The sequence below is a fragment of the Polistes fuscatus genome, unplaced genomic scaffold (genome assembly GCF_010416935.1).
Source record: "Polistes fuscatus isolate 324 unplaced genomic scaffold, CU_Pfus_HIC Scaffold4, whole genome shotgun sequence".
Taxonomy (NCBI): Eukaryota; Metazoa; Arthropoda; class Insecta; order Hymenoptera; family Vespidae; genus Polistes; species Polistes fuscatus.
In genome coordinates, this window is record NW_025113118.1 from 6,469,422 (window position 1) to 6,494,282 (window position 24,861).

Below are 24,861 nucleotides of genomic sequence, written 5' to 3' on the forward strand. Positions count from 1 at the left end.
GCCCAAAGTTTCTCGGCTAAATTTAAATGTTAAAGTAACTTTTTTTCTCTTTTAGATTTGCTTGAGTTTAAAACGTTTGGCCTAGAAAATTTGGGGAAAGATTGATTGATTTAAAAAAAAAATATTTGATAACTTTTGGCCCATCTTGTATAATAAGCAATATATTTCGTGCATTAAAAATCAACTATAGCGGTATCATCGATACTCATATTGATTAACGAAATGAAATTGATTCTTCGATGATATTTTCCTATTTTTATAATTTTTTATTGTACATTTTCTTTTATTTATTTGTATATGTAAATATATTTACATTTAGCATTAAAATTAGAAATATTTTAAAAAGTATTATTTGCAGTATCGCATAATATAGTTTAATATTAGAAAAATCATGGTCATTTTTTGGCTGTGCGATGTGTATTTGCAGGAAAACACCGCTTTTCAAAATGTCATTTCATTAATTACAAAATAGAATGATTTATATATTAATTTTGTCAAGAAAATATGTAATGTCGATTTGATATTACATAATTAAAAATTTGATTATAATCCTAAATTAATTAAAAATTATACGATATGAAAATAATAATATCATAAAAAATTATCTATAATAACACTATGACTAATATTAGTATAACTATACTATACCCTATAAAATTATTCTACATTAGTATATAGAAATTATGAACAACAATATCGAATCGACATTACCTAATTTGTATTGAACAAAACAGAAAAAAAAGAATAAAAAGTAGCTATTGCACAAAAAAATTAAAAGAGTAGATATTCGTTGCAATTTAATTTTTTTTTTGTATCCAAAGTGTTACTATTCATTTCCAAAGATACAAATCAAATAACGATTGAATACATAAAACACACGGCAAGAAAAAAAAAATCCCAAAACAGAAAACACTCTAACCTCAAACGACAATAAAAAATACTATAGAAACCAAAATGAAATATAAACAAATAATAAAACCTTGTGCAGATCGCTCGGTGCGACGTTGGGCCGTCAGGACGCCGTGGAAACTTATCCAGACGAAGACGTCCTGAGTCCACCGAGTTCGAAACGAAGTTCACTGCGTACCAGCGGTACGACGTTGTCCCTGAACACTCTCCAACGCGACATTAAAGAGGCCTTCAATCGTCGTTGCAGTAGTCTTCGAAGACGTCCACTAGTACCAGTATTACAACCACCGCAATTACCCCTAACGATAGCAACAGGAACAACACCTGCAATAACAACAACAACAACAGCAACAGCAACTGCAACTGGATCAACTGGGTTAGTAGGAGTAGCACCGACAACAGAACCAATATCACTTCCAATAGGTGACGGAAGTGATTCAGTCAGTATACTCGTAACAGAACCGAGTCCAGAAAACTCTGCACCACCATCTAGACCGCCATTGATCAGACAACAATCTGAAGCTACGGTTGTTCACGTACTCGTTCATAGAGAAAGCGAGGAGTATCAAGAAACCCCCGACGATAGCTGATCCTAATTCGATTAGGGACTTTTTCAATCAAAGATTTCAAATACTCTATTTCATTTGAAGATAGAAGAGAAAAAAGAAAGAGAGACAGAGATAATATGCGAGAAAATAGAATTTCTGTAATTACATTTAATTAACGCAAGCCAATAAGAATTAAATTATACTAAGAATTAGGTATACATTATTATACTTGGAAGGAAGTTTACCACGATCTACGTTAATTCTTCTTATTCATCATCTTCTTCTTCTTCTTCTTATTCTTCTAATTCTTATTATTCTTATTCTTATTCTTATTCTAACCCTTATCGGGCGTTAGTCACCTCTCCCATAACAATGGTACTTATAGCCTTGCGGTGAAAAGTGACAAGAAGAAATATGTCAAAAAGAAAAAGAAAAATAAAATAAAATTAAATTAAAAAAATAAATAAATCAAAATAAATAAATAATTTCTAACAATAATGTTATTATTACAATCCTAAAAAGTTTTTGCATATTTACCGAAATCAGCTACAACTTTTAATGAGAAACGCGTGAAAAAAAAACTGACGACCGATAAGGGCTAATTAGGGAAACAAATGAATCGATCGAATAATTAACAAACAAAAAAAAAAGAACACACGAACACGTATACACATAGAAAAAGAGAAAGAGGCGTTCGCATAGGTTTATAATATTCTTATTAAGTATTAAATATATTATCATCGATTATATAAGATCTCGAAAACGAAACTCTCGTTAAGAATTCGAATCTAGAGACTCTTTATATTTCAATTCTCTATAATTAGCATTTTTAGAAGGAGAATAATATTAATATTAATAATATTAATAATAATAATAATAATAATAATAATAATAATAATAATAATAATAATAATAATATAAATAAAAAATGCCTCTTTTTTTGACGTATCTTTATGGTGAAACTCTCGATTGCGATGGACGACCAGTCGCAGTATTTTTCCCCATAAATATACGAGAGTAGGTTGAAAAGTTTTGAGCTTCAACAAAAACCTTTTACTTTTGTTTAAAATAAAAATGAGTTTGACTAAAGGAACAATCATTTCGATGTTACGATCAAAACCTTTCAATCGACCCACGTATTTATGCGTAGAATTTTTTCTCTTTTTTTTTTATAAAAATTGATATTTCTTATTTTTCACTGGTATTGAAATCACCGGAGAATAGAGAAGATTGGGAAAATAGAGGATAACAATGTTAGAATTAAAATGATTATTATAATATAAATTTGAGTTTGTTGTATTGCATATATATATATAAATATATATATATATATATATGTGTGTGTGTGTATGTACATTGTACATATGTATATAAAACAATATAAATATAATAATTTTTGTTTTTGTTTAAATTAGGTAATATAAAAATTATATACACACGTAAAGAAGCATTTTTTAATTATTTTTATTACTACAATAATAATAATAATAATAATAATAATATTAATAATTATAATAACAATACTAATAATAATAGTACTAATTATTACATTATCATTATTATGATTATTATTATTAAAGTATTAATATTATTATTATTATTATTATTATTATTATTATGCTTGACAAATTGTTTATCTGATATAAAAACTAAGAAAGAAAATGATCCCTGTCTCTTAAATTGCGAACAAAATAATGGTTTGGACCAATTTTTGGGGTGGATTCGTAAAAATCGTACATACATACACGGATTAATACAACATAATTACATTGATAACAATATAATAATAATAATAATAATAATAATAATAATAATAATAATAATAATAATAATAATAATTGAATGAAAATCTTCTTAGAAAACAAAAAACAAGAGGGTTAGTTAGCACGCCCATCTCCTCGATAGTCAATGCAAAACCCCTGGTGAGTGTTTGCTATGAAGAAAACGTATTTTACTTGTATACAAAGTGAGACAAATGATATACATACACCTATATAAATAAATAAAAAAAAAATACTAAACAAAGAACAAAAAAATAAAAATACACATACCAAAAAAATATACATATATACATATATATAAAACAGAAATGAGTATACTGCCTCAAAAATCGTAGAATAATAGTAATTTACTCCTCGGCGAGAGATTTAAGGAAAAAAATGAGAAAGAAAAAAAATAAATAAACAAATAGAAGAAAGAAAAAAATCGAATCGAGATATGGTCGAATTGAAACGTGGAAACGGACGAATGGAATAAAATTAAAATAAACACTAGCAGCTATAAATTGCTAAAATAAAATAAAATAAAATAAAAGAAAATAAAATGAAGTGAACTGAAATGAAATGAACAAAAGAAAGAAAATGAATGAGAAATAAATTGAAATAAATTTAAAAAAAGAGGTAATAACAACAACAAAATAATATATATGTTGACATAGGAAAGTAAAGAAGAAAATAAAATAAAAATAAAAATAAAAATGAAGAGAAATATAATGAGAAATAATGAAACGGAATATACAAAAAGTATACAAAATGGCTTCCTCCTTTCGTTCTAATTAATATATGTACATAAGCTTTATTCTCTATGTAAATATATGCCTATTTATGTTTCCTTTTTTTTATCTTAATTTTATTTTCGCACTCTCGGCACGAATAACGAAAAATATAGAGAAATAAAGAGGGAGAAAGGAAGAGAAAGAGAAAGATAAGAAGAGATCGATAAAATGGCCGATAGAAAAAGATAAATTTATGTGACCTCATTAGAAGCAACCCTTATGTCGATAACGTTCGGCTTTAATTAGTGTACCAGCGTATTAAGCTTATTACGATTTTTGATTAATGTTTGGAAACATCTGATTTAACTTAACTTCTTGAACTTTTATGAAAAAGAAGAAGAAACGAAAAATAAAAAAAGAAAAAAAAAAAAAAAGCATACTTCGAGAATTATAAAATTAAACTTAAATGAGAAAAAAGAAAAAGAAAAAGAAGAAAATGAAATGAGAAGGATTAAGTGAAACGGACGAATAAAAAATATAAAGAAATAAAATATAGGAAAGAGAAATTATGAAATAATTGGAATTCTTTTGAAATAACGAAAAAAATTTAATAGACGACAAACGCTTAAGCATTACAAACACGCAACAACAACCTCTATGAAAATATTATATACACGTATATACGTATATAAAAATTTGTAAAAGGTTATTAATATGATGCGTGCATAAGGAAAAAGATGATTTTACACGAAAACAAATAAATTCAAACAGAATTATCGCACAGGTGAGACGACGAAGAATATTCTCGCGCGAAGTTTCATAAAGGTACAACGAATTTCTCTTTAGGTGGGTTAACTATTAAATAAAACAGTGAAATAAGAAAAAAAAAAAAAAAATAAAAATAAAAATAAAATAACAAATACGCGAGAACAATTCTTCTAGTCAAAAAACAGTATCAATTTTGTTTTTCCGGAAAAGAAAGAAAGAAAGAAAGAAAGCGAAAGACACGATGAGCTAGGAGGGCCATCAAATATACAAAAAAAATATTACAAAACGAGAAATGAAAAACGTAAAGAGAAGAATAGGTGAAAAAAAAGACATAATTACACAATTAATGCAATTACAAAGTTATATAAAAAACAAAGATCACACCTACCGCTCAATCGATCGAAAAAAAAAAGAATATTTAAAAGAAAATGAAAATAATAATAATATTAATAATATTAATAATAATAATAATAATAATAATAATTAATGATAAATGATAAATGATGAATAATGAGATTAGAAAAAGGATCTTTAACTTCGGGTCACCCTTTCACCCTCTCTCCACTTCTTACTTCTTCCTCTTTATACCCAAATAAATAATAGGTGTTATTAAAAACCAAGCCAGAACTATTAGCCATCTCCCATTCTTCACAAATACCTTCTTCTAATCCTAATTTTTTAAAAGACACAAATAACCGCCCATAAAAAATCGCATAGACTTGAACGTTGCCAGTTGTTAGAGAGAGAAAGAGAGAAAAAAAAAAAAGAGTTGTCACGAATTCACGTCGACCTATAGTGCCTATTTAATTAGCTGACACTGAGAATAATATATATATATAGGTATATATATATATCTCGAGTGGATGATATATATATCGTATTAGTCACGTTTCCATTTTATTAACAAAAAAAAATTTTTTTTAATAATAATAATAATAAATAATAATAATAATAATAATAATAATAAAAGAAAATCATTTTTTCCATGCGAAAACGTGACGATTGTGTATATAAGTATATATGTATATCTCAAATGAAGAAAAAGATGAAAAAAGATAAAGAGAAATAAATAATTAAGAAGAAAGGAATAAAAAGCAAAGTGTTAGGGAGGGAGGAAGGGAGGGAGAAAGAAAGAGAGAAAGAGAGAGTGAAACAGAAAGTGCTAAATTTTCAAATTAACAAACGTAATAAATTGAAAAAAGAAAAATAACTTGTCATAATAAAGAGAACTGTTAAAAAAGAGAAATTCGTAATGAGGAATAAATGGGAATGAAAAAAAAATATAAAATGAAGCCGATTGTTTTGATCGAATATTAAAAGTAAATCTAATAATATAAAAGCTTTTTAATTCGAATAAAATGATGTCGGTCGATAATGTTTTTCTCTCGTATGAATGTATCGGTGGTTGTATAGGAAATGATTTTATCGACGGGCACGCTTCGCGCGCAAAATGAGGGGACCGTTTAGTTTAAATATACGCCGCGAAAGTGTTGGTTTTCGCGAGGCATATATAATAAAAGTTATATGTCAATTAAAGAGTATATAAATATAGATACATAGTATATATGTATAAATACATATAAACATATATACATAATATATATATATATATATATATATAATAATAATAATAATAATAATAATAATTTAATTAATAATATAAATATAGAAATATAAACAAAATCTCCAGCAACGCGCACGATATTAATTATATATATATATATATAAAAATATAAATAAATACATACTTGTATATACAGTATGTATTAAAAGAATTTAAAAAAAGAATATTTAAAGAAGGGTTAAGTTTTATCGCATTATTCCAAAAAAGTAAATACATTGTTATAATATAAAAATAATTAAAGAAAAAAGTAATATAATGGTGAACAAAGCAGAAAAATAATAAATTAAAAATAAAATTGCGTACAATCATGCGTGGGATGACTGTTTAGGTATCCTAGTGATCGTTTTAGAGATTCTAGATTATAATAATAATAATAATAATAATAATAATAATAATAATAATAATAATTCGTGCGCGTTTGTATGTGTAGACGACTTACAATGTTTAAAAAAATGATGACCGAGAAAAAAATGAGTCTAACAAGAAGAAAAGAAAGAAAGCAAGAAAAGCGGAAGAAGTTAAATAAATAAATAAAAATAAGTTACAAAAGAAAAATAATACACACACAGCTGCACATACTCGTCCTCGCTATTATTTGATTAATTAATGTTTTAAATAAGATAATAAAAATGGTGTATAAAACCGTTGCCGATGACTAAATGCATATGCAATCGCAATATAACGCAATAACGACAATCTTCGTTGTTGTTAATTCCAAAAAATATTTATTATTATTGTCATTACTATTATTATTTAATTAGTTTATAATAAATAAGTGACTTAATTGATTTATTCATTCATTCGAGATATGACCACTCGTAGGACAAATTAATTGAAAAAAAAAGGATAAAGGAAAGAAGTAAATAAAAATTAATTCAATTTCAAATCGATTATTTTTCTCTCTCTCTCTCTGCGACCCTATCGATTATTATCTTTAACATATACTCTCGCTTGAGATCGATTCTTTCTAACGAACATTTAATAATAATTAATAATAATTATTAAAGGAAAGAAAAGGAACGCGCGTATGCACGTGAGAGATTTTATGTTAAATTTTCCACAAAGAAAATTACGATTAAAAAAATGTTCACGTTCTTTACACATGTATATGTAAGTATATACGTGTATATACTTATTTACTTGTCGTGAGCACGTCGTTAAGATCGATTGTATTTCCCAAAAACTATTTTTTGGATAGTATGTGTAAAAATGGGCAATACAATGATTTCTCAAGCGAGAGAAAGAGAAAAAGAAAGACAGAGAGTGAGAGAGAATGAAAGAGAGAGAGAGAGAGAACTAATGGTAAGATAGAAAATGAGCTTCAAACGAGTAGAACAATGTAGAACGAGAGACTGTTATCAATAGTGCATAAATTGTAAATTAAAGAATAACAAAAAAAAATTGATTAATAGATGACATCGAGGATCGTGTAAATGTGAAAATGTCTTATAAGAAATATTCATATCAATGAGGAAGAGAAATAAAACAAATATAAAAAAAGTCTAAAGAAATAAACAAAAAAGAAAAAAAAAAGAGAGAGAACGATTGTTTGTAAGAAAAACAACTATTGTTAAAGAAAATATTAAAAAATAGTCGACAATTTTGAACGATAGCACGCAAAGAAAATTTCGATACGTTGTTCGAATTTGATCTATCGATTAAATATATTATACTTCGATCAATATAAAAAAAAAATTTACGCGAAAACGGAAGAAACAAAAAGAAGCTGATACAAAAAAAAAGAAATAATATACAAGCTTTGAACTACTTTTTATTATATCGTAAATCATCTCTTTTGTCGGATTTCTATTGTAAGCAATTGCATTTGAATTTCTCACCTCGGAAAGGAAACGTTGACGATGACGATGACGATGGCTTGCTTTCTCGAAATTCGCTTGCGCATTTAAAAATTAAAGATAGGTAAATAAAGAATGAAAAATAAAATGTTAGAAAAGAAAAAAGAAAGAAAAGAAAAAAAAAGTCTAACACACATTTTAATAATATCATTGACAATATTAATTATCCACCTTGAGAGATCTAAAATAGAAATGTAAATTTAATGACCATTGTGCGGGTTGAATTATTTTTCGTTCTTCGTTAATTAAATAAAAAAATTAATTAATTAATTAAAAATAAAGAAGAATCAGATCGAAGGAAACGAAGAATACAAACACACATACACACACCTCTCTATGCATACACATATATATATATAAATAAATTCTAAATATAATGCGGTGGGCTATATATATCAATTATTTTTTATTAAATAAAAATATTTCCTAATTTGGCCAAAGGTTTTGTAGAGGATTAGAAATTTTTGTTAAATTATAAAACTATGAGCTTAGCTTGGCTTATAACATTTACAATCTCTTTACTATGATCCTAAAATCGCAGGAAAAAAAGCAATTAATTATTGAATCACCTATGAACTTTTTTGACCCACCTTCTATACATAAAAAACAAATATATATATATACATGTATGTGTGTGAAAATTTATATTACTCGTTGTTGATCGAAAAAAAAAACAAATCGTTGAAATCGTTGATCATCCCGCACAATGTGATTGTCCATTAAAAGGCCTATCGTAAATAAAAATAAAAAAAGAAACCACATGAATAATAATAAATCGCGATGTTAATTAATAATTTTTCATAATAATGAATTATATATTGTACTTAAAATGATTTCATTTAAGCGTTTCTCATCGTACGCGAAACTTTTGTCATTACCACCCCACACACACACACATACACATTCATACACATTCGATAATAAAAAATGATTTATCATATTAAAAACGAAGGACTCACGTGTTCGATCGGAGCAAGAACGTTCGAAGAATACAAAATGAAGTGATTTGTATAATTAGAAATATAATTAAATATACAAATTCAAATGTTATCATTATAAATTATTATTAATAATATTGATATTTTTGAATGAGACTTCGATTAAACCCAAAAATTATTATTGCTTTATTATTATTAATATTATTATTATTATTATCACTATTCTCATTCGAGCATTCAAGTTTCATTCGCACTTGTTAGCCTTCGAATAAATCTCGTTTAATTGTACGTATGTAAAAAAAAGTGATAGAGTGAGAGAGAGAGAGAGAGAGAGAGAGAGAGAGAGAGAATGTAGGGAAAGAAAAAGAAAAAAAGAAGAAGAAGAAGAAGAAGGTACAAGCGCGAATTTAATAGTTAAATAAATAAAGTTCGTATATATATATATATGTATACGTAGGGAAAAAGTTAATTGTTAAAATGAAATAATTGAAGAAGATAGGACATAACGGAACATAAATAATATATAATTAATGAAAAACAGCTAATCGATCGATATATACTCGTTTCAATGAAATATTTAATCGAAAAACAGCAACAACAACAACAACAACAAAAAAACGACGAAAATTGAATTTAAATATCACGTTCGTCGTTTTGTTCGAACGTGTTCGAACTATTTTAAAATAAAAACATTATATAAAAAAAAAAAAAGAATAAAATAGAACGAGAACGATTATACATGTATTAATATTATAAATAATTAAGTATATAAAAAAATCTCTGAAAAAAAGAAATATTACAACAATAACAAGAAGAATAAGAAAAAAAAAAAATTGTAAATTATCGTAGTAATTTCGAAAAATGTCCGCCTTATTATAAATCATAAATATGAAAAAAAGAAATCAAGGGAAGATCACTGCGAAGATGAGATGTTACGATGATTGAAAGATTATTCACACGCGATTCCATTAAAAAAAAAAAAAAAAATTAATCCCCTCCTCAAAAAAAAAAGTAAAATAAAATATAAAATAAAAATGCAATTATAAAGTAAAATATAAATAAAGTAAAGAAAAAAAAAAAGTATCGCGCGTATCGTCGCTATGTAAATATATTATTACACAATGAATAAAAAAAAAAGAAATATAACAAACAAAGAAAATAGGAGAAAAACGTTGCAAATGAGAGACGACGAAATAAAATAAAAGAAAAGAAAAGAATAGTGGAATAACCTGGTGCTCGTGTTTAGCTCGATTGAGATTGAACAAAAAATCTTGTAAATATGTTTTAACGATATTATTATATTTTTGCTTGTGATAATCGATTAGAAATCCGAGAAAAAGAAAATTTGACAGAGGAAGAACCGTGCATTCCTCCAACATCATTGCATTATATTCTTTTTTCATTACCTACTTATTTAATCATTTAATTTTTTTCTCCTTTATTATTAATTAATTAACAAATATTTATTTAGTCTCTTTTCCTTCTCTGTCTCTCTCACTCCTTCTCTTTCTCTCTCTCTCTCTTTCGCGTGTTAAAGTTATGCGCACGTTGTTTCTGCCGGATATAGCGTTTTGCTATTTTTCCGCAATCATTGTTAATTAATATATATATATAATTAATAAAAAAAGCTATATATACACATATATATGCATATATATAGTGCCGAAATAAAAATATAGAAATAAAATAAAATTCGTTTTAATAACATTCTTTTACATTAGTAAATCTATAAAAAAGAAAAAGACTTTTTATCCAATTTTGTTTGCTTTGTTAAATTTAAAAATTCGAAATTTTCAAGTATAGCATATATTATAAATTCTAATTAATGAAGATTAAATTGGTCTGTAAATGAAAAGAATGTATCTTTTAATAATTTTAAAACTAACTTTTAGAATGTTATAAGAAAATTTAGTATTTGCTAATTTTATTCAGCACTGTATATACATATATACATAAATATATATAGTATATATATATATATATATATATATATATCAGGAATCGAACGCACGACCGAGTTCATCTATGATTTGAGTGGAATTTAAATTTCCCTTTTATCAAAATCCTTTTATAAAAAGAGAGCACGTTAAATCTGAACCGATGAACCGTAGACATTTTGTTTTCATTAATATTTTAATATGTCTCTCTCTTTCTCTCTTTCTTGTGGTATAGCATCCTCTTACTTATTCTTTATTATTGTCTTTTTCCTATTATTTGTTTGTTTTGATTTATATATTTATTTAACTATATTTTCTCGGCCGTGCTTCGAAAACGAGCCCTCTCGCACACATTAAAAAACATTGTAAAATTTAGCGCGAAAAAATATATTATATTATATTATATAAATAAATATATACGAATCTTCGGTTCAGAAATAACATCACACACACATACACATACACACGCATCCATACACATAAGCACACATGACAAGTATCTGCAATACCATATGTGGCGAAGTATACATATAGTTATTTAGTATCAGATATTTTATTATATATTAGTATAACTCAAATAACGTACTCGAGGAGAAAATTAAATAAAAAGAGAGAAGAATAAACGGAAACAACAACAAAAACAACAATCGATAAGAGATCAGTTAGATATTATCATACAGCAATCTTTTTGCTTGTTTTATCAATATTATGATATTATTATTATTATTATTATATATTATAAAGATATTATATATATATATACATACATATAAATATATATATATATATATATAATTATTCCTAAATAATAAATATTGGAGTTTATTGCTAAATTGTGCAGTAAATTTTATTACAGTTTTGCAGGTTCCTTATCAGTCATTTTCTTTTTTATTTTATATGCTTTGTTAACGGTAAAGTTAGGAGTACGCTGCATCAGTTTATTCAACCGAATATCATACTATTCGTATACATAGGATTATATTATTTTTAATATTATAATTATTTACATATTTCAAAGACTAATTATAATAATTTCTATTGTTTATCACTTTACATCACTTGGTGGAGACACGGGTACGTTTATTCCATGAAAAGTTAGATCCGTATGAGCGCGGTTTTGGATCAACTTTGTTTGGCTTTTGAATGTAATATTTCCAGCCCATTCTTTCGCAATGCAAAATAGCTGCCTCTTTGGTAGCAAAATCAACGTTTATATTCGAATGTGGATCTCCCCTTAATAGAAATATTATTTGAATCCGATATGATTTTAATCATTGATTTAACTACGTTAGAAATCATTTCTATTAAATAATGAAATATTATAATAATTATATGATTACTTACGTTGAAGTCCATCCAATTAATGGATTTTCCCAACGCTCACGTGTTTCAAAATCTATTTGCCAGTAATTTATGTTGTTGGTTCCAGATTGCATAGCGTTCTTAGCTGGTTGGTAAATACGTACCATGCGAGTTTTAATATGTTCTTCGGGTACTCCTGACACTACGCCAATGTTTTCTGTAACTGGCACAATAATATTTGCTTCGACAGATTCTTTAGTTCCTGGTAAGAATGGATCATTCTGTACGTGTGAACTCAATGTTCCCATAGAATATGGTTTAGTTTTATTTTCTCTGGATCCATCTTTTTTTTCCAATTTTATGCTACTCGTTGAAAATAATTTCATAAATCTGGAAAAACGTTTAAAAATAATGTACAGAAAAAAATTCATAAAAGAAAGATAACAATATCTTAGAGTTATGTAAAAATATGAGGTTATGATTATTAGATCGTGTCACAAATTAATGATACAAATTAAATGTCATTTAATTTTAATTTACCGTTCATTCCCATTGTCACTTAATCCATTTGCGCATCTTCGTAATAACGCACGATACGCCATTTTTTATGGGTAAATTTAAACTAATTCTCGGTCAACGAAACAACATAAGTGAATAAATACATTGATCAATCTCGAATTTGGAAAGAACTCGAACTGAGGTTAGACGATTGCGACTCGTATCGTTGATCGAATCGATCGTATTTTACGCGCGAAATTTGAATTTCTTATTTGCGTTCGGTGTTACCTTAACAAGAATTACATACATAAAAATTGATTTAAAAAAATCTATTTTCGTATATTTCGATTATTGTTATTGAACCTAATTAATGTTAAGTAAAAAAAAAAGAAAACAAACAAAACAAGAAAATAAAAATAAAAAATAAAATTGCTCGCAAAGTGTAGTAAATTATTGAAACGATTTTTTTTCAAGATCAAAAGAACGATTTGTAAAACAAAAAAAATAATAATATTAATTGACCTACTAAATGATAAAAAGATGATTAAACAAATTGGGTCCATCAGTTATACGTGATGAGATACGCATGCTCGGGGTACTTTTTACTCCCACCCCTTTGACGAACTGCATCATGCAAGGGATCATGCTTCTTGGGCGCAACCATTACGAAGAAATGCACTTGGTCTAAAAGTGATACATTGCCAAATGTAAGAATCTCTATTAGTTTTAATTAATCGTGTCTTGTAAACGTTCGTGCAAAAGGAAATAGAGTGAGGATGCAGGGCAAAGTAAGTCGATTGTTATCAATTTCGAGGGTTGAAGTAATCGAATAGATAGTCTCGATTATTATCGAAGTATTAGTACTTTGTTCCGCGTCCTCTCGGACGTATCGATCAGAACTGAGGAACTGTTGCTAACAGCTGTTGCTTTGATTCCATAGCACGAGATCTTGTCTACTCGACAATTACAACCCTTTAATTATTACTTTTATTAGATTTTATATTAAAAATCAATTTAAAATAAAAAATACAAATATATATATATACATAAATAACATATGAAAAATATAAAAAGAACGTATTTAACAAATATTATTTTGCAAGCAAGATTAGTTAATCTAAATATATTCTTTTTTTTCATTTTATTATTCGTTTTTTTCTAGGTTCAATTTATATGATTCAATTAAAATAAATCAATGACACGATTGAAGAATTCATCTTTTTAATAGAATTTTTCTAGATTTTGATTGAAATAATCATTTTTATGTTAATAGTAAACGTTTTAATGTTTAACAGGACAAAACGGCATTCTTTCTATCAGCAATATTAATTTTATGCATTGGCGTTTATTATACCAATGCGAGACACATTATAGCGAAACGAAATTACAGTGATCAGAGTGTCAGAGGATATTTAGCAGAGGTAGGCCAATTAAACGATTAAAAATATTGACAAAATATCAATGCTGCGTCAATTAAACATATCGATTTTTATTAAACGAATCGAAGAGTTTTCGCAGGATCTATTTCAAAAATGATACCACCTAAAAAATGTTTGTTTCTTAAATAATAAAATTAAATTTTCTAAGGAAGGATATATACACCCCCTTCCTTCTTGCTTGCTTGCTTGCCGAAACTCATGCAACTAGTTGTATCTTAAATGTTATCAACAAAAGTTGGTAAAATATTGATCGACAAAATAATCTTCTGATGTTTAAGATAAATAAAAAAAAATATCTAAGATAATATAAATATGAGTAGAGAATGATAAAAAAAAAAATAATAGTTGTGATAATAACGTTGGATATTATAGAGGACCTGTTGGTGGAACGAAGTATGCAAAGAGGAATTTCATAGTAAATTTCGATGTCGATGTCCAAGGTGGTCTTATTGCCGTTCTCCTGGAAGATATTACGATGCACATTGCAGCATGACGCGCACCGGTTATATTTGGACTCAGCCGGAAACCTCGCTAACTCTGGAAATCGATAAGTAACCGGGACAACACATACATATGTATGTATAGAATATTTCATTTTGTTTACGATATGCCAGATATCGTTTTTAATCGAATCCAATTTTCTCCCACTACTACTACCTCCATCACCTCTACCACTACTATTTTCACATGATTTTTAATCTACATTGTTGTTGCACGATTCGATAAACGATTTAATACGATAGAATCTAGCGAAATGAAATCAAATGAAATTTAATCAAATGAAATGAAGTGAAATGAAATGAAATGAAAATGAAAATGAGATTTTAGAAATCTTTTGAACGTTTTTATGTAGCATCATAGATAAGATGACAATTAGTACGTTGACTAAATCTATTATAATAATTATTCAATTGATAATATATATTCGCACAAGTTATTCATGCGGCACCATGTTGTTATTAATCTAATAATAAGATAATATTCGTGATATTTGAATATTTTTCGACAAATTAATTCATTATTAATTAATGTTCGATTTAAAAGAGAAAACAAAATGTTCAAGCGTGATATTCGATTTTGTCTTATTCACGTATTATATACTATACACGTTATTGTTATTAAAAATAAGGCACATACATGCGATTCTTCATTACTGCCATAAATTTCTAATAGAAAAAGCTAATAGAAAAATTAATTTTATTTCTATAGAATAATATTAATATTAATAATAATAATAATTATAATTATAATACTGTATTAATTTCATCGCAAATAACATCGAATTTTTCGCGAACAAAAATATATAGTTAAATATTTCGCACTAAGGTAAGTTTTATTTACGTCTTCCAAATTGACGACGATGGTCGTAAAAAATAAAATAAAAAGAAATTAAAACAAAATTTATGTGCAAAATTTGTAAGCTAATCAAATGTTTCAATTGTATTGATATTTCGCATAAACTATTGGATTGTTCGAGAAAAGATTTCTTTAGCCGTGTTTATTAATGCCTAACTTCACTCTTAACCTCAAAATTATTAAACATTTTAACCTAAAATGTTTCAGACGTCATTTAGAATCATTTTCTTGTGTTTCAATTCGTTAATTATTTATTTTTTGACATCATTCATTTTGAAATGAAAATCAAAGTGAGCATTATATTACCGATGCTGATTATTGCATAATATTGCAAGACATAGAGCTGAGAATAAGAAATAGAATTTATTAAATTTGACAATTTACACACACACACACATACACACAAACACGATCATTTAAAATCTTTTGAATTCTAAATATAAAAAAGATCGTTTTTTATATTTATCATCAAAAAAATGAAATTAATTTCCGAACAATCTAATATATTATATACAAACAAAATATATTTGTATATCACTGCCACACTTGCTATTTAATATAGTATATTGAATATATAATCTTGTTAAAATGAAATGAAAATCAAACTTTTTGAAAGTTGCTTTACTTAATCACGATCTTTTAACGATTACATTGTAATAGAAATAATAGATTGAACACGAAGGCTCGATTAGATAAAAACTAGATAACGATGGTAAAGGAGATACAATTTTTGTGATACTATTCTATAAAGTTACACGTAATTCTACGAAAAAAAAAAATAAAAAATAAAAATTAATCAAAATTGTACTTTATCTCATGTATATCAACATCTTAAACATGTTATAATAAAAATATCTAAATAATAAAACGAAATATTATCTTTTTTATTATATTACACGTATACGCAATATTACGCATTTGATTTTTCAAATAATTCGAATAATATTGTGATTGTACACGCGTGCATGAAAAATTCATATCATGGTTAAAATTATCTAAATTTATTTCATTTTTATCTACCAGTGTTTTTATATAAAATTTATCACAGACTATATTGCACAATATTAAACACTAAATAAAAAGACAAATATTTAAAATGCAAAAGAATTTTTTCACAAATAATTAGAATAATACAATTCTTAAAAAGCGAGAAGAAAATTATATATTAAACTTTATTTAATTTTTATATTTACGGGAGTATATTTGAAATATATTTAAAATGATAACCAATTAAAGGAAAATAAAAATAAAAGTTTTTATTTTAAAATAACATTAAAATTGTCGTATAGATTATTGAAATAAAAATGAGTAAATTTTGAACGGGGGAGTAATAAACGAAAACGATGTGACGTCGAAAGGATCAACGAAATGTAGCTTCCAAGATCAAGGCTAATAAGATACGAATAGTACATGGCACGTATTACGTAAGAGTGACTTTGTCAAGGTCAAGAGGATCTCGTCCAGGAAAAATACGTAGTACATAATAAACTATCTGCGCAATTTGGCCGGGATCGTGATATCAGTTTTAGATGCGCGCGCATATCGATTGGCCCACTTGTTCGAGTGGTATGACGAGCAGGTCCTGCCACTGGATCCTGGACCGAGTGCAGTTGGTTTTAAACGATCGAAACGAGAGCACGTTTACCAGCTGCCGAACTAAAAATCACTTTAACATTCCATTATTTTCTTTAGTTCGGTTATATTAATTCTTTTCAAAATTACAAAGTTCAATTGTGTTAATATTTTTCGTAACATTTTATATAACGGGCCTTTCGATTATTTCTTTCTCTTACATTGTAAATAAGTTTGTTTTCGTTTCTCTATTTCTTGCAACATCTCGTTCGATAATTGTTGATAAGTATTGTTTGAAATAATAAAAGAAATAAACAAAGAGAACGAAAGGGTTGAAAAGTGTTTCGATCGTTTAATATTAAAATTTTGTTCGAATTTGTATTTCCTTTGAATTGATTTTATTACGTTATATTATTTCTCGTAATATCATTTTGTCATTTGCGCATGCGCATGCGCGAGTTATTGATTTTAAAAGGAAGAGTTTGGAGTAAGTCAGTCGTACGTGAGATTCGAACAGTTCAATGCCGAGAAACGTCACCGGTCAAGTACTTTTAGTTTTCTTAAGTTTATTTCTTTTCGATGATGTTATCTCGAGATCATGCGATGATGCGAAGAAAGGTCAGGAAAGGTCAGGTCTTTCTTCGGTGAGTTTGACACAATTATTTTTTATTATATCTTTTGCTAATTAATTTTTTCCCTTATTGTAAAAGTTCACATTGAAATTGATTGAAATTGTTGCTCATTTTTGTAGGAAGAACCATTGAGACCGGTGAAGGATCGCTTTTGGCGAGGACCGACACATCTTGGTCAAATATCTGGAATCTCGGTGGATCCTTGGGGATATCCTGTGATCTTCCATCGTGCCGATCGACTCTGGGGATTCTTGTAGGCATTTCATTTGTTATATTTCAAATATATTCTTTTATAACATCTATAAAATCTTTAATGCAAACATTATAGCAATGAAATTAGTTTTATTATTTATTTTATATATATATAAAAAGTTACAAATATTGATTGATACGAAGTTAAAAAAAAAAGGAAAAAAAATATATGTGGAGGAGGGGGGTTGGCAAAATTTTGGAGCCTAACGCAGTAACAATTCTTTCTCGGTAAGATACTTTTTTAACAAAAATAAAAAGTTGTTGTTGTTGCTGTGTAGCTCGAAAATTTTCAACCTACTTATTTATTATAAAATATCTATAATAAAAGAAATAAAAAATATATATATATATATATATATGTGTGTACTGCAAATATATATGCAAATATATTTACAATTAGCGTAGGAATAATGAGAGAAACATTTCGTATGTTAGGGTAGTGAGAATAAATTTTTAAGTATTTTTTATATGTGTAATACAAAAAAAGTTAGTACGTGTAGATACATGTACAGATAAGTAAAAAATGAATTAGGTATATATATATAATGATTGCGTTAAGATGATGATTGTCATTTATAAAATATACAAATTTGATTAAAGTACCTTCAACAAAAACAACGTTTATACGGAAGGAGTTAGAGGACCGATCACTGAAGATACCGTAATAACGTTAAATCCAAGAGATGGGGAAATTGTACGTGGTTGGGGAAATAACACGTTTTATTTGCCGCACGGTATACACATTGATATTTATGGAGACGTGTGGTTGACCGATATTGCTCTTCATCAGGTTTTTAAGGTAACGATCATGATCATAATTATAGTTTCTTTTAACTCCTCTTTGTTTTCAAAACAAACATTCGTGAAACAAATTTGCGTGCTATAATTCTTGGGATTATTTTCAAATCATTATATAAATTAAAAAAGAAGTAATTGTAATTAATTAATTAATTATTAGAATTTTGATACCAATTGAAAAGCAACAGGTGATAAAAAAAGAAATCATTTGTACGAGCTAATTTTTGTTTGTTTTTTTTTTTTTTGTTTAATTTTTTCAAATAGTACGATAGATCTGGAGTACTGAAGTTGACACTTGGGGAACGTTTCATGCCAGGAAATGATCTTAAACATTTTTGCCAACCAACATCTGTCGCGATGGGCTCGATCCACGAGATTTTCATCGCTGACGGGTACTGCAATAGCAGGATTGTTGTCTTCACTCCTAGTGGACATCCAATATACAGCATTGATAAAAGTACGTCGTTATCCTAATGTTGTTACAAAATCGTATTATTCGTCAATTGTTAAAATCATCGTTTTAGTTTTTCCTTCCATACACCCTCCTACCATTTCCCCCCTCATTTTTTCTCATTTTTTTTATTGTTTTATCAGATAGTCCTTATTTAACTGTTAAAAGATACATTATATTCGACCAAGGTACTTTTTTTGTTTGTTATTAATTAAAATATATAGCCTTGAAATTGTTTTTATATTAAATTATAAAAATTAACTTTTCGAACGAGTTTAATATTTTTCTTCGTGAGTTTGTTAATAACTTGATATAATATCTATTCGATCTTATCGAATTTGATTTGTCATAGATCGTTGATAATTTTTAGTCAGTCAAGTTAAAACAATTAGTATTAATCGAATGAATGTTAATTTGTGTAGGTCAGATGGTTTTAAACGTACCACATTCATTAACAGTATTGTCAAACGGAGATCTCTGTGTTGCTGATCGAGAAAATGGAAGAGTCGTTTGCGTAATTGGACTTGTTGGATCTGACTCATATATAACTGCTGGAAGAATATATTCTATTCCAGTTCCTGGCCGAGTTTTTGCCGTTACTTCCTACAGTGAGTTTTTTTATTATAATTATGTATTATTATTATTATTATATATTGTTTTTAAACATAGAGTAAAGGGTGAAAAGTCTTAAAATAATTTGAAATTCTTTTTTTCAATGTTACTCGAGGATTAGAAACTTTTGGGAGCACTTTATTTAATATAAATAATTAAATTAATTAATTACTCAAATTTTCTTTTTCTAACAAAATTAATACGATTTCTAATCTTTTTTTTACACATATATTATTAATAATGAATCGTTGGAAAATATAAAAGAATTGTTGAAAAGAAAAAAAAGGAATTATTTGTTCAACAAAAGCTTACTTTATATATAAAAAAAAAAAGATAATAAACATTATAATAAATAATTTGATCAAACAGATGATACAATTTACACCGTGGACAAGATGACGTGTGAGTTTTGTTCAATGGGCTACACGATAAATCCATATATTCAACAAGTCGTTGATTTGTGGTCATCCGGATTTGTAAGTTAATCATTCATCCAACATCATTATTATTTATATTGGATTATTATCAAATGATAAGATAAAAAAAATGAAAAGAACATTTTTCTCAAGTTAATTTGATTGTTTTCGTTAAAGACACGTACATACAATTTTCATCATTTTCCTTTATCCAGGATTTCCATAATCCACATGACATCGGAATATCTCTGAACAGAAAATCATTGTACGTCAGTGAGATCGGTCCTAATCGAGTATGGAAGTACGAATTGTGGAAAAAAACGGATTTGTGAAAACTGAGGATCAAAGTGTGATGGAGGAACGATTTTGAGACTCATAATGAAGGCTGAAAGTAAGTCAAAAATAAAAAATTAACCGAAAAAATTAAGAACAAAAAAAATAGAAAAAGAAAACAAAGAAAAAACAACCCCACAAAAAAAGAAAATAAAACAAAGAGATACTTATATTGAGAGATAATGAGACAGAGAGACAGAGAGAGAGAGAGAGAGAGATAAAGAAAATGAAGAAGAAGAAGAAGAAGAGAAAAAAAATCAAATATAAAAATCAGAGATGTCCATTATGTAAAAGTGCATGAGTAAAATATATGATTATGGTACAGCACCGTAATACCTTCACGAAAATTATTCTTTTATTAACGGGAAAACACAGTTGTTAATATATTATAGAAATGTTTTTATGATAATAAGAAAAAAATTAAAACAAAATGTACAAAATCGATGAATATGAATGAAATTGTTTTTAATCGCGTATGGGAAAATTTCTGATAGAAAATATTTTTCTGAAGAAAAAGAAGAAGAAGAAGAAAATGAAAGAAGAGAAAAATATTTAATAACAAAGTGCACAGAGACTCATGCACACATAAATGGACAAATATTGAAACAGCATACAAATATACATAACTGATAACAAAATTGTTCCTAACTGAGTACTGGAAAAACTTAGTTTCGATAAAAAAAACTTCGTCTCGGAGGAGTGGACGAAGAACGATCGACGAGAGGCACGTCAGTTAAAAACAATTACAAAAAAAAAGACAAAAAAAAATTAAAAAAAAGAAAACATAAATTCCCCCCCTCAAAAAAATCCAAAAAAAAAGGAAAAATTGATGGAAAAAATTAAAAAAAAAAAAAAAAAGAAATAAAAGAGAGAGAAAGAGGGAGAGAGAGAGAGAGAGAGAGAGTGAAAGAGAGTGAAAGAGTTTGAGAGAGCAGAAAGATAGAAAGATGAACAATCAAATACCAAAGAATTGAATATGTTATAATTAAAAATTATATTTAATTATATTTGTTCGCGAGAGAAACAAAAATCGTGAAACGGTAACGGCAATGGATTACAACACAACAACAACAAAATTGACGAAAAAAATCCTCATAAAAAGTAGGAAATGAGTAAGGATAAAAATTGATAAAAAGAAAAAAAAAAACAACAACAAAATGAATATAAAAGAAAACCAAAAATCAATTCCGTGCGATCGTCGTAAATGATGTTATTGTCGTTATTGTATGAGACAAACGTTAAAGTCCACTTACAATACGCGTACGCGCATAAGTTAGCGCATTATGAGTAAAATTAAATGATAAAAATAAAACAAAACAAAAAAAAAACCAAAAAAAAAACAAAAAAAAGAAAATTCCCCCCAAAAAAAAAGAAAAAGGTAAGAAAAAAAATGATAAAAAAAAAAAAGGAAAAAAAAAACGAAAAACGGAAGAAGATAATAATTAATAAACAACAAGAACAAGAAGAACAACAAAACAGTAACAACAACACAATAATAATAATAATAAATAATAATAAATAATAATAATAATAATAATGATAATAATAATAATAATAATAATATTAATTAAATAATATACACGTGAGAGAGTGTGTATGTAACTTGCGACATTCGATCGTCTCTGTGGAACCTAAACTACCTCCTTCTATTTGAACTCCAATTACGTATGTACGTACATATAGATGAGAGGGTACACGAGTTGTAAATGTGTGTAAATACGTACGTATGCGTTTAACGTGCGTTTGCGCGTGTGTTCGTATTCGTGTGGGTTTGACATATGATTTGCACACATTCTGCGGGTTAATTTACACGCGTAGACTAGTAACGCGTGTATTTAAACTCGTAGATATTTGTGTGCATTGATACGTCACGCATGTGTTTTTGTACACACGCGCATACACATGGTACACGCATCGATACTAATTTATCGTACACGTATGTATGTATGTGTTCTCGAATGTTTTCCAACGAGTCCTTTCCGCGAGTTCGTCTCTCTAATTTAATATGCCGTTTGTTTTTTTCTCTTTTTCCGTGTTTCTCTCCTTTTTTTGTGTAAGTGAATGTATGCGTGTGTGTATGTGTGTGTGTGTTGTGTGTGTGGCTGTTTTTTGTGGGATTATTTTTGGCGAGAGTCCGCACGCGCGCGTGCATGCATGAATCGTGTAAATCCTACGTGGGAATGAATGTTTAAACGTTTTCTATGAATTGAAACATAAAAAATGATCGAGCAACGATTTGTGTTCTTTTTTGTTGGATAAAGAAATATAATTGAAAATAATAATTATTGATTTTTGAGATCGAATATTGCTTAGGATCTTTGGAAAGATGGAATGAAAAAATAAAATAAAATATTATTCGATGTCTGTGTATGTTAAGGTTAACCTTTCGAGTAGATGCAATTATTTGATTTCGAAGTAATTGGTGTGATTTTACGGCTGAATATTTTTGTCAGGTATTTACAAAATTGTTGAAAATATGTTTAAATAACAATAATTAATTATAAAATTAATCGAGAATTTCGAGTGAATTTTTATGGGAGTGGTGGTTGATGGGGTTAAATTCTGCTCGAAAAGTTTTGAGACAAAAAATTGGAAATTAAGATGGAAAGATATTGTAGCAAGATGGTTAAGTTAAATTAATTGTAATATTAATTTGAATTTAAATTGAAAAAAAAGAAGAAAATAAGGAAAACAAATAATTGTAACTAAAATGTTTCATTTCTTTCGTGTACAAATTAAAAATGAATGATACAATTAATTTCTTGCTACATGTGCTTTCGTATTAACTGTCGTGAAATGCATAAAAGTTTGTACTATTCGAAAGGGTAATTAAAATAATAATTAATTAGAGAGATTGTGTAAAAGCTCTCATACGTTCGCCTGTAAACGTTTACGTGGCACATTGGTACTTAATTGTAATTATTTTATTAAGTTACTATAACTATTGCAATTATTATAAAACAAATGGGAGAAAGAGACGAAAGCGACGAACCTGCGTTAAAGATAATCATACGAAAATAACATTTATCTATAGATAAAGAGAAAAGATAATTATTTAAAGATTACGATTAGAATTTGATGATGTTTTCAAACAAGACGAAACGTTCTGATTGGATAGAAAATGGTCGAACGATTATTTAACTTATATTTATTTATTACAATATTTTTTCTTTTTTCTTCTGTACATAAAATATTTAAACAAAATAATTTTCTTTTTTTTTTTATATAAATATCGTCCTGTCGAAACGAACATAATTAATAACGAGCACGCGAAGTGTGTATCGTTTTCATCCAAAAAGAGATTTGCAAAATGATTCTTTCCATTCTCGTACAACAAAAAAAAAAGAACGAAGAACAGGAAGAAGGAGAAAGGAAGACAAAACTAGAAATGAAAATCCAGTTAGGAATCTTTTCGAAAGAATGATCGAATATATCGCGTTAGAAAATCCTAATCGCTAGTTTTGAACCCATGAGTAACACCACAAGGGTCGCGACAAACAGGCTATTTTAAATCAACGTTCGTAGCAACGAGGTTGATCTTGACTTATGTAATAATAACATCTGAACATATGTATGTATGTATGTATGTATGTATGTATGTGTATGTGTGTATGTACGTATTTACATGGATATGTATAAACGTCATCTCAAGAATCTTAACAACAAACTAATAATCTTAAATTGTTTTTTTCGAATATGAAACTTCGATTATCGTCGTCGATTATTCGAAAAAGATGAAGAAGAAAAAAACAAGAACGCTGAAAATGATAAACAAAAAAAAAACACTAAAAAAAGAAGAAAAAAAAAAGAAAAAGAAAGAAATCAATTCAGAACATATTATCTTCGATATTTTTTTTTTTTTTCATTTCTTTTTTTCTTTTTTTCTCGATCGATTAATCGAGACAGATCGTTTTTTAATTAGTTCGAAGAATTTCGAAATATCACGTCAATAAGAGAGATCTATTGATATTTGTTTAATTTTCATCTTGAAAAAGAATTATCGGCGTAAGAGAAAAAAAAGAAAAAAGAAGAAGAAAAAAAGAAGAAGAATTAAAGTTTAAAAATCGAAGTTCTCCGAACGAGCCATAAAAAAAGAAAAATACAAATTCGCGCGAATAAGAACGAT

At 27.3% G+C, this 24,861-nt stretch overlaps 5 protein-coding genes across 13 annotated transcripts in view; 4 read left to right on the top strand and 1 right to left on the bottom strand.

Annotated features, from left to right (window-relative positions):
* Nucleotides 1-1,881, top strand: part of LOC122520728 (sodium channel protein 60E) — a gene marked incomplete in the record, with an annotated part of 76,744 nt that extends 74,863 nt beyond the window's left edge. Inside the window, 1 exon segment of the mRNA XM_043640957.1 lies at nucleotides 989-1,881. Coding sequence (XP_043496892.1) covers nucleotides 989-1,499 — 511 coding nt within the window.
* The window catches only part of LOC122520741 (transcriptional activator protein Pur-beta-B), a 502,193-nt gene that overhangs the window by 235,834 nt on the left and 241,498 nt on the right, over nucleotides 1-24,861 (top strand). The window lies entirely within an intron of this gene.
* Nucleotides 11,940-13,128, bottom strand: LOC122520746 (NADH dehydrogenase [ubiquinone] iron-sulfur protein 4, mitochondrial). Its single transcript, XM_043640997.1, has 3 exons — nucleotides 12,917-13,128; nucleotides 12,419-12,766; nucleotides 11,940-12,307 (listed from the first exon to the last, which is right to left on the bottom strand). Exons 1-3 carry the CDS (start codon nucleotides 12,976-12,978, stop codon nucleotides 12,130-12,132), a joined length of 588 nt encoding a protein of 195 aa, XP_043496932.1. The 5' UTR covers nucleotides 12,979-13,128; the 3' UTR covers nucleotides 11,940-12,129.
* Nucleotides 13,406-15,794, top strand: LOC122520747. The gene is made up of 3 exons (XM_043640998.1): nucleotides 13,406-13,662; nucleotides 14,170-14,295; nucleotides 14,686-15,794. The coding sequence occupies exons 1-3, from the start codon at nucleotides 13,651-13,653 to the stop codon at nucleotides 14,866-14,868; spliced, it is 321 nt and encodes a 106-aa protein (XP_043496933.1). The 5' UTR covers nucleotides 13,406-13,650; the 3' UTR covers nucleotides 14,869-15,794.
* LOC122520739 (peptidyl-alpha-hydroxyglycine alpha-amidating lyase 2) lies at nucleotides 17,260-21,082 on the top strand. Of its 2 annotated transcripts, none has more exons than XM_043640979.1 (7): nucleotides 17,260-17,885; nucleotides 17,993-18,126; nucleotides 18,726-18,924; nucleotides 19,188-19,380; nucleotides 19,797-19,982; nucleotides 20,356-20,462; nucleotides 20,618-21,082. In XM_043640979.1, exons 1-7 carry the CDS (start codon nucleotides 17,763-17,765, stop codon nucleotides 20,732-20,734), a joined length of 1,059 nt encoding a protein of 352 aa, XP_043496914.1. In that variant the 5' UTR covers nucleotides 17,260-17,762; the 3' UTR covers nucleotides 20,735-21,082. The 2 variants fall into 2 exon arrangements, with proteins under 2 accessions (XP_043496914.1, XP_043496916.1); XM_043640981.1 differs by having other exon boundaries at nucleotides 19,833-19,982.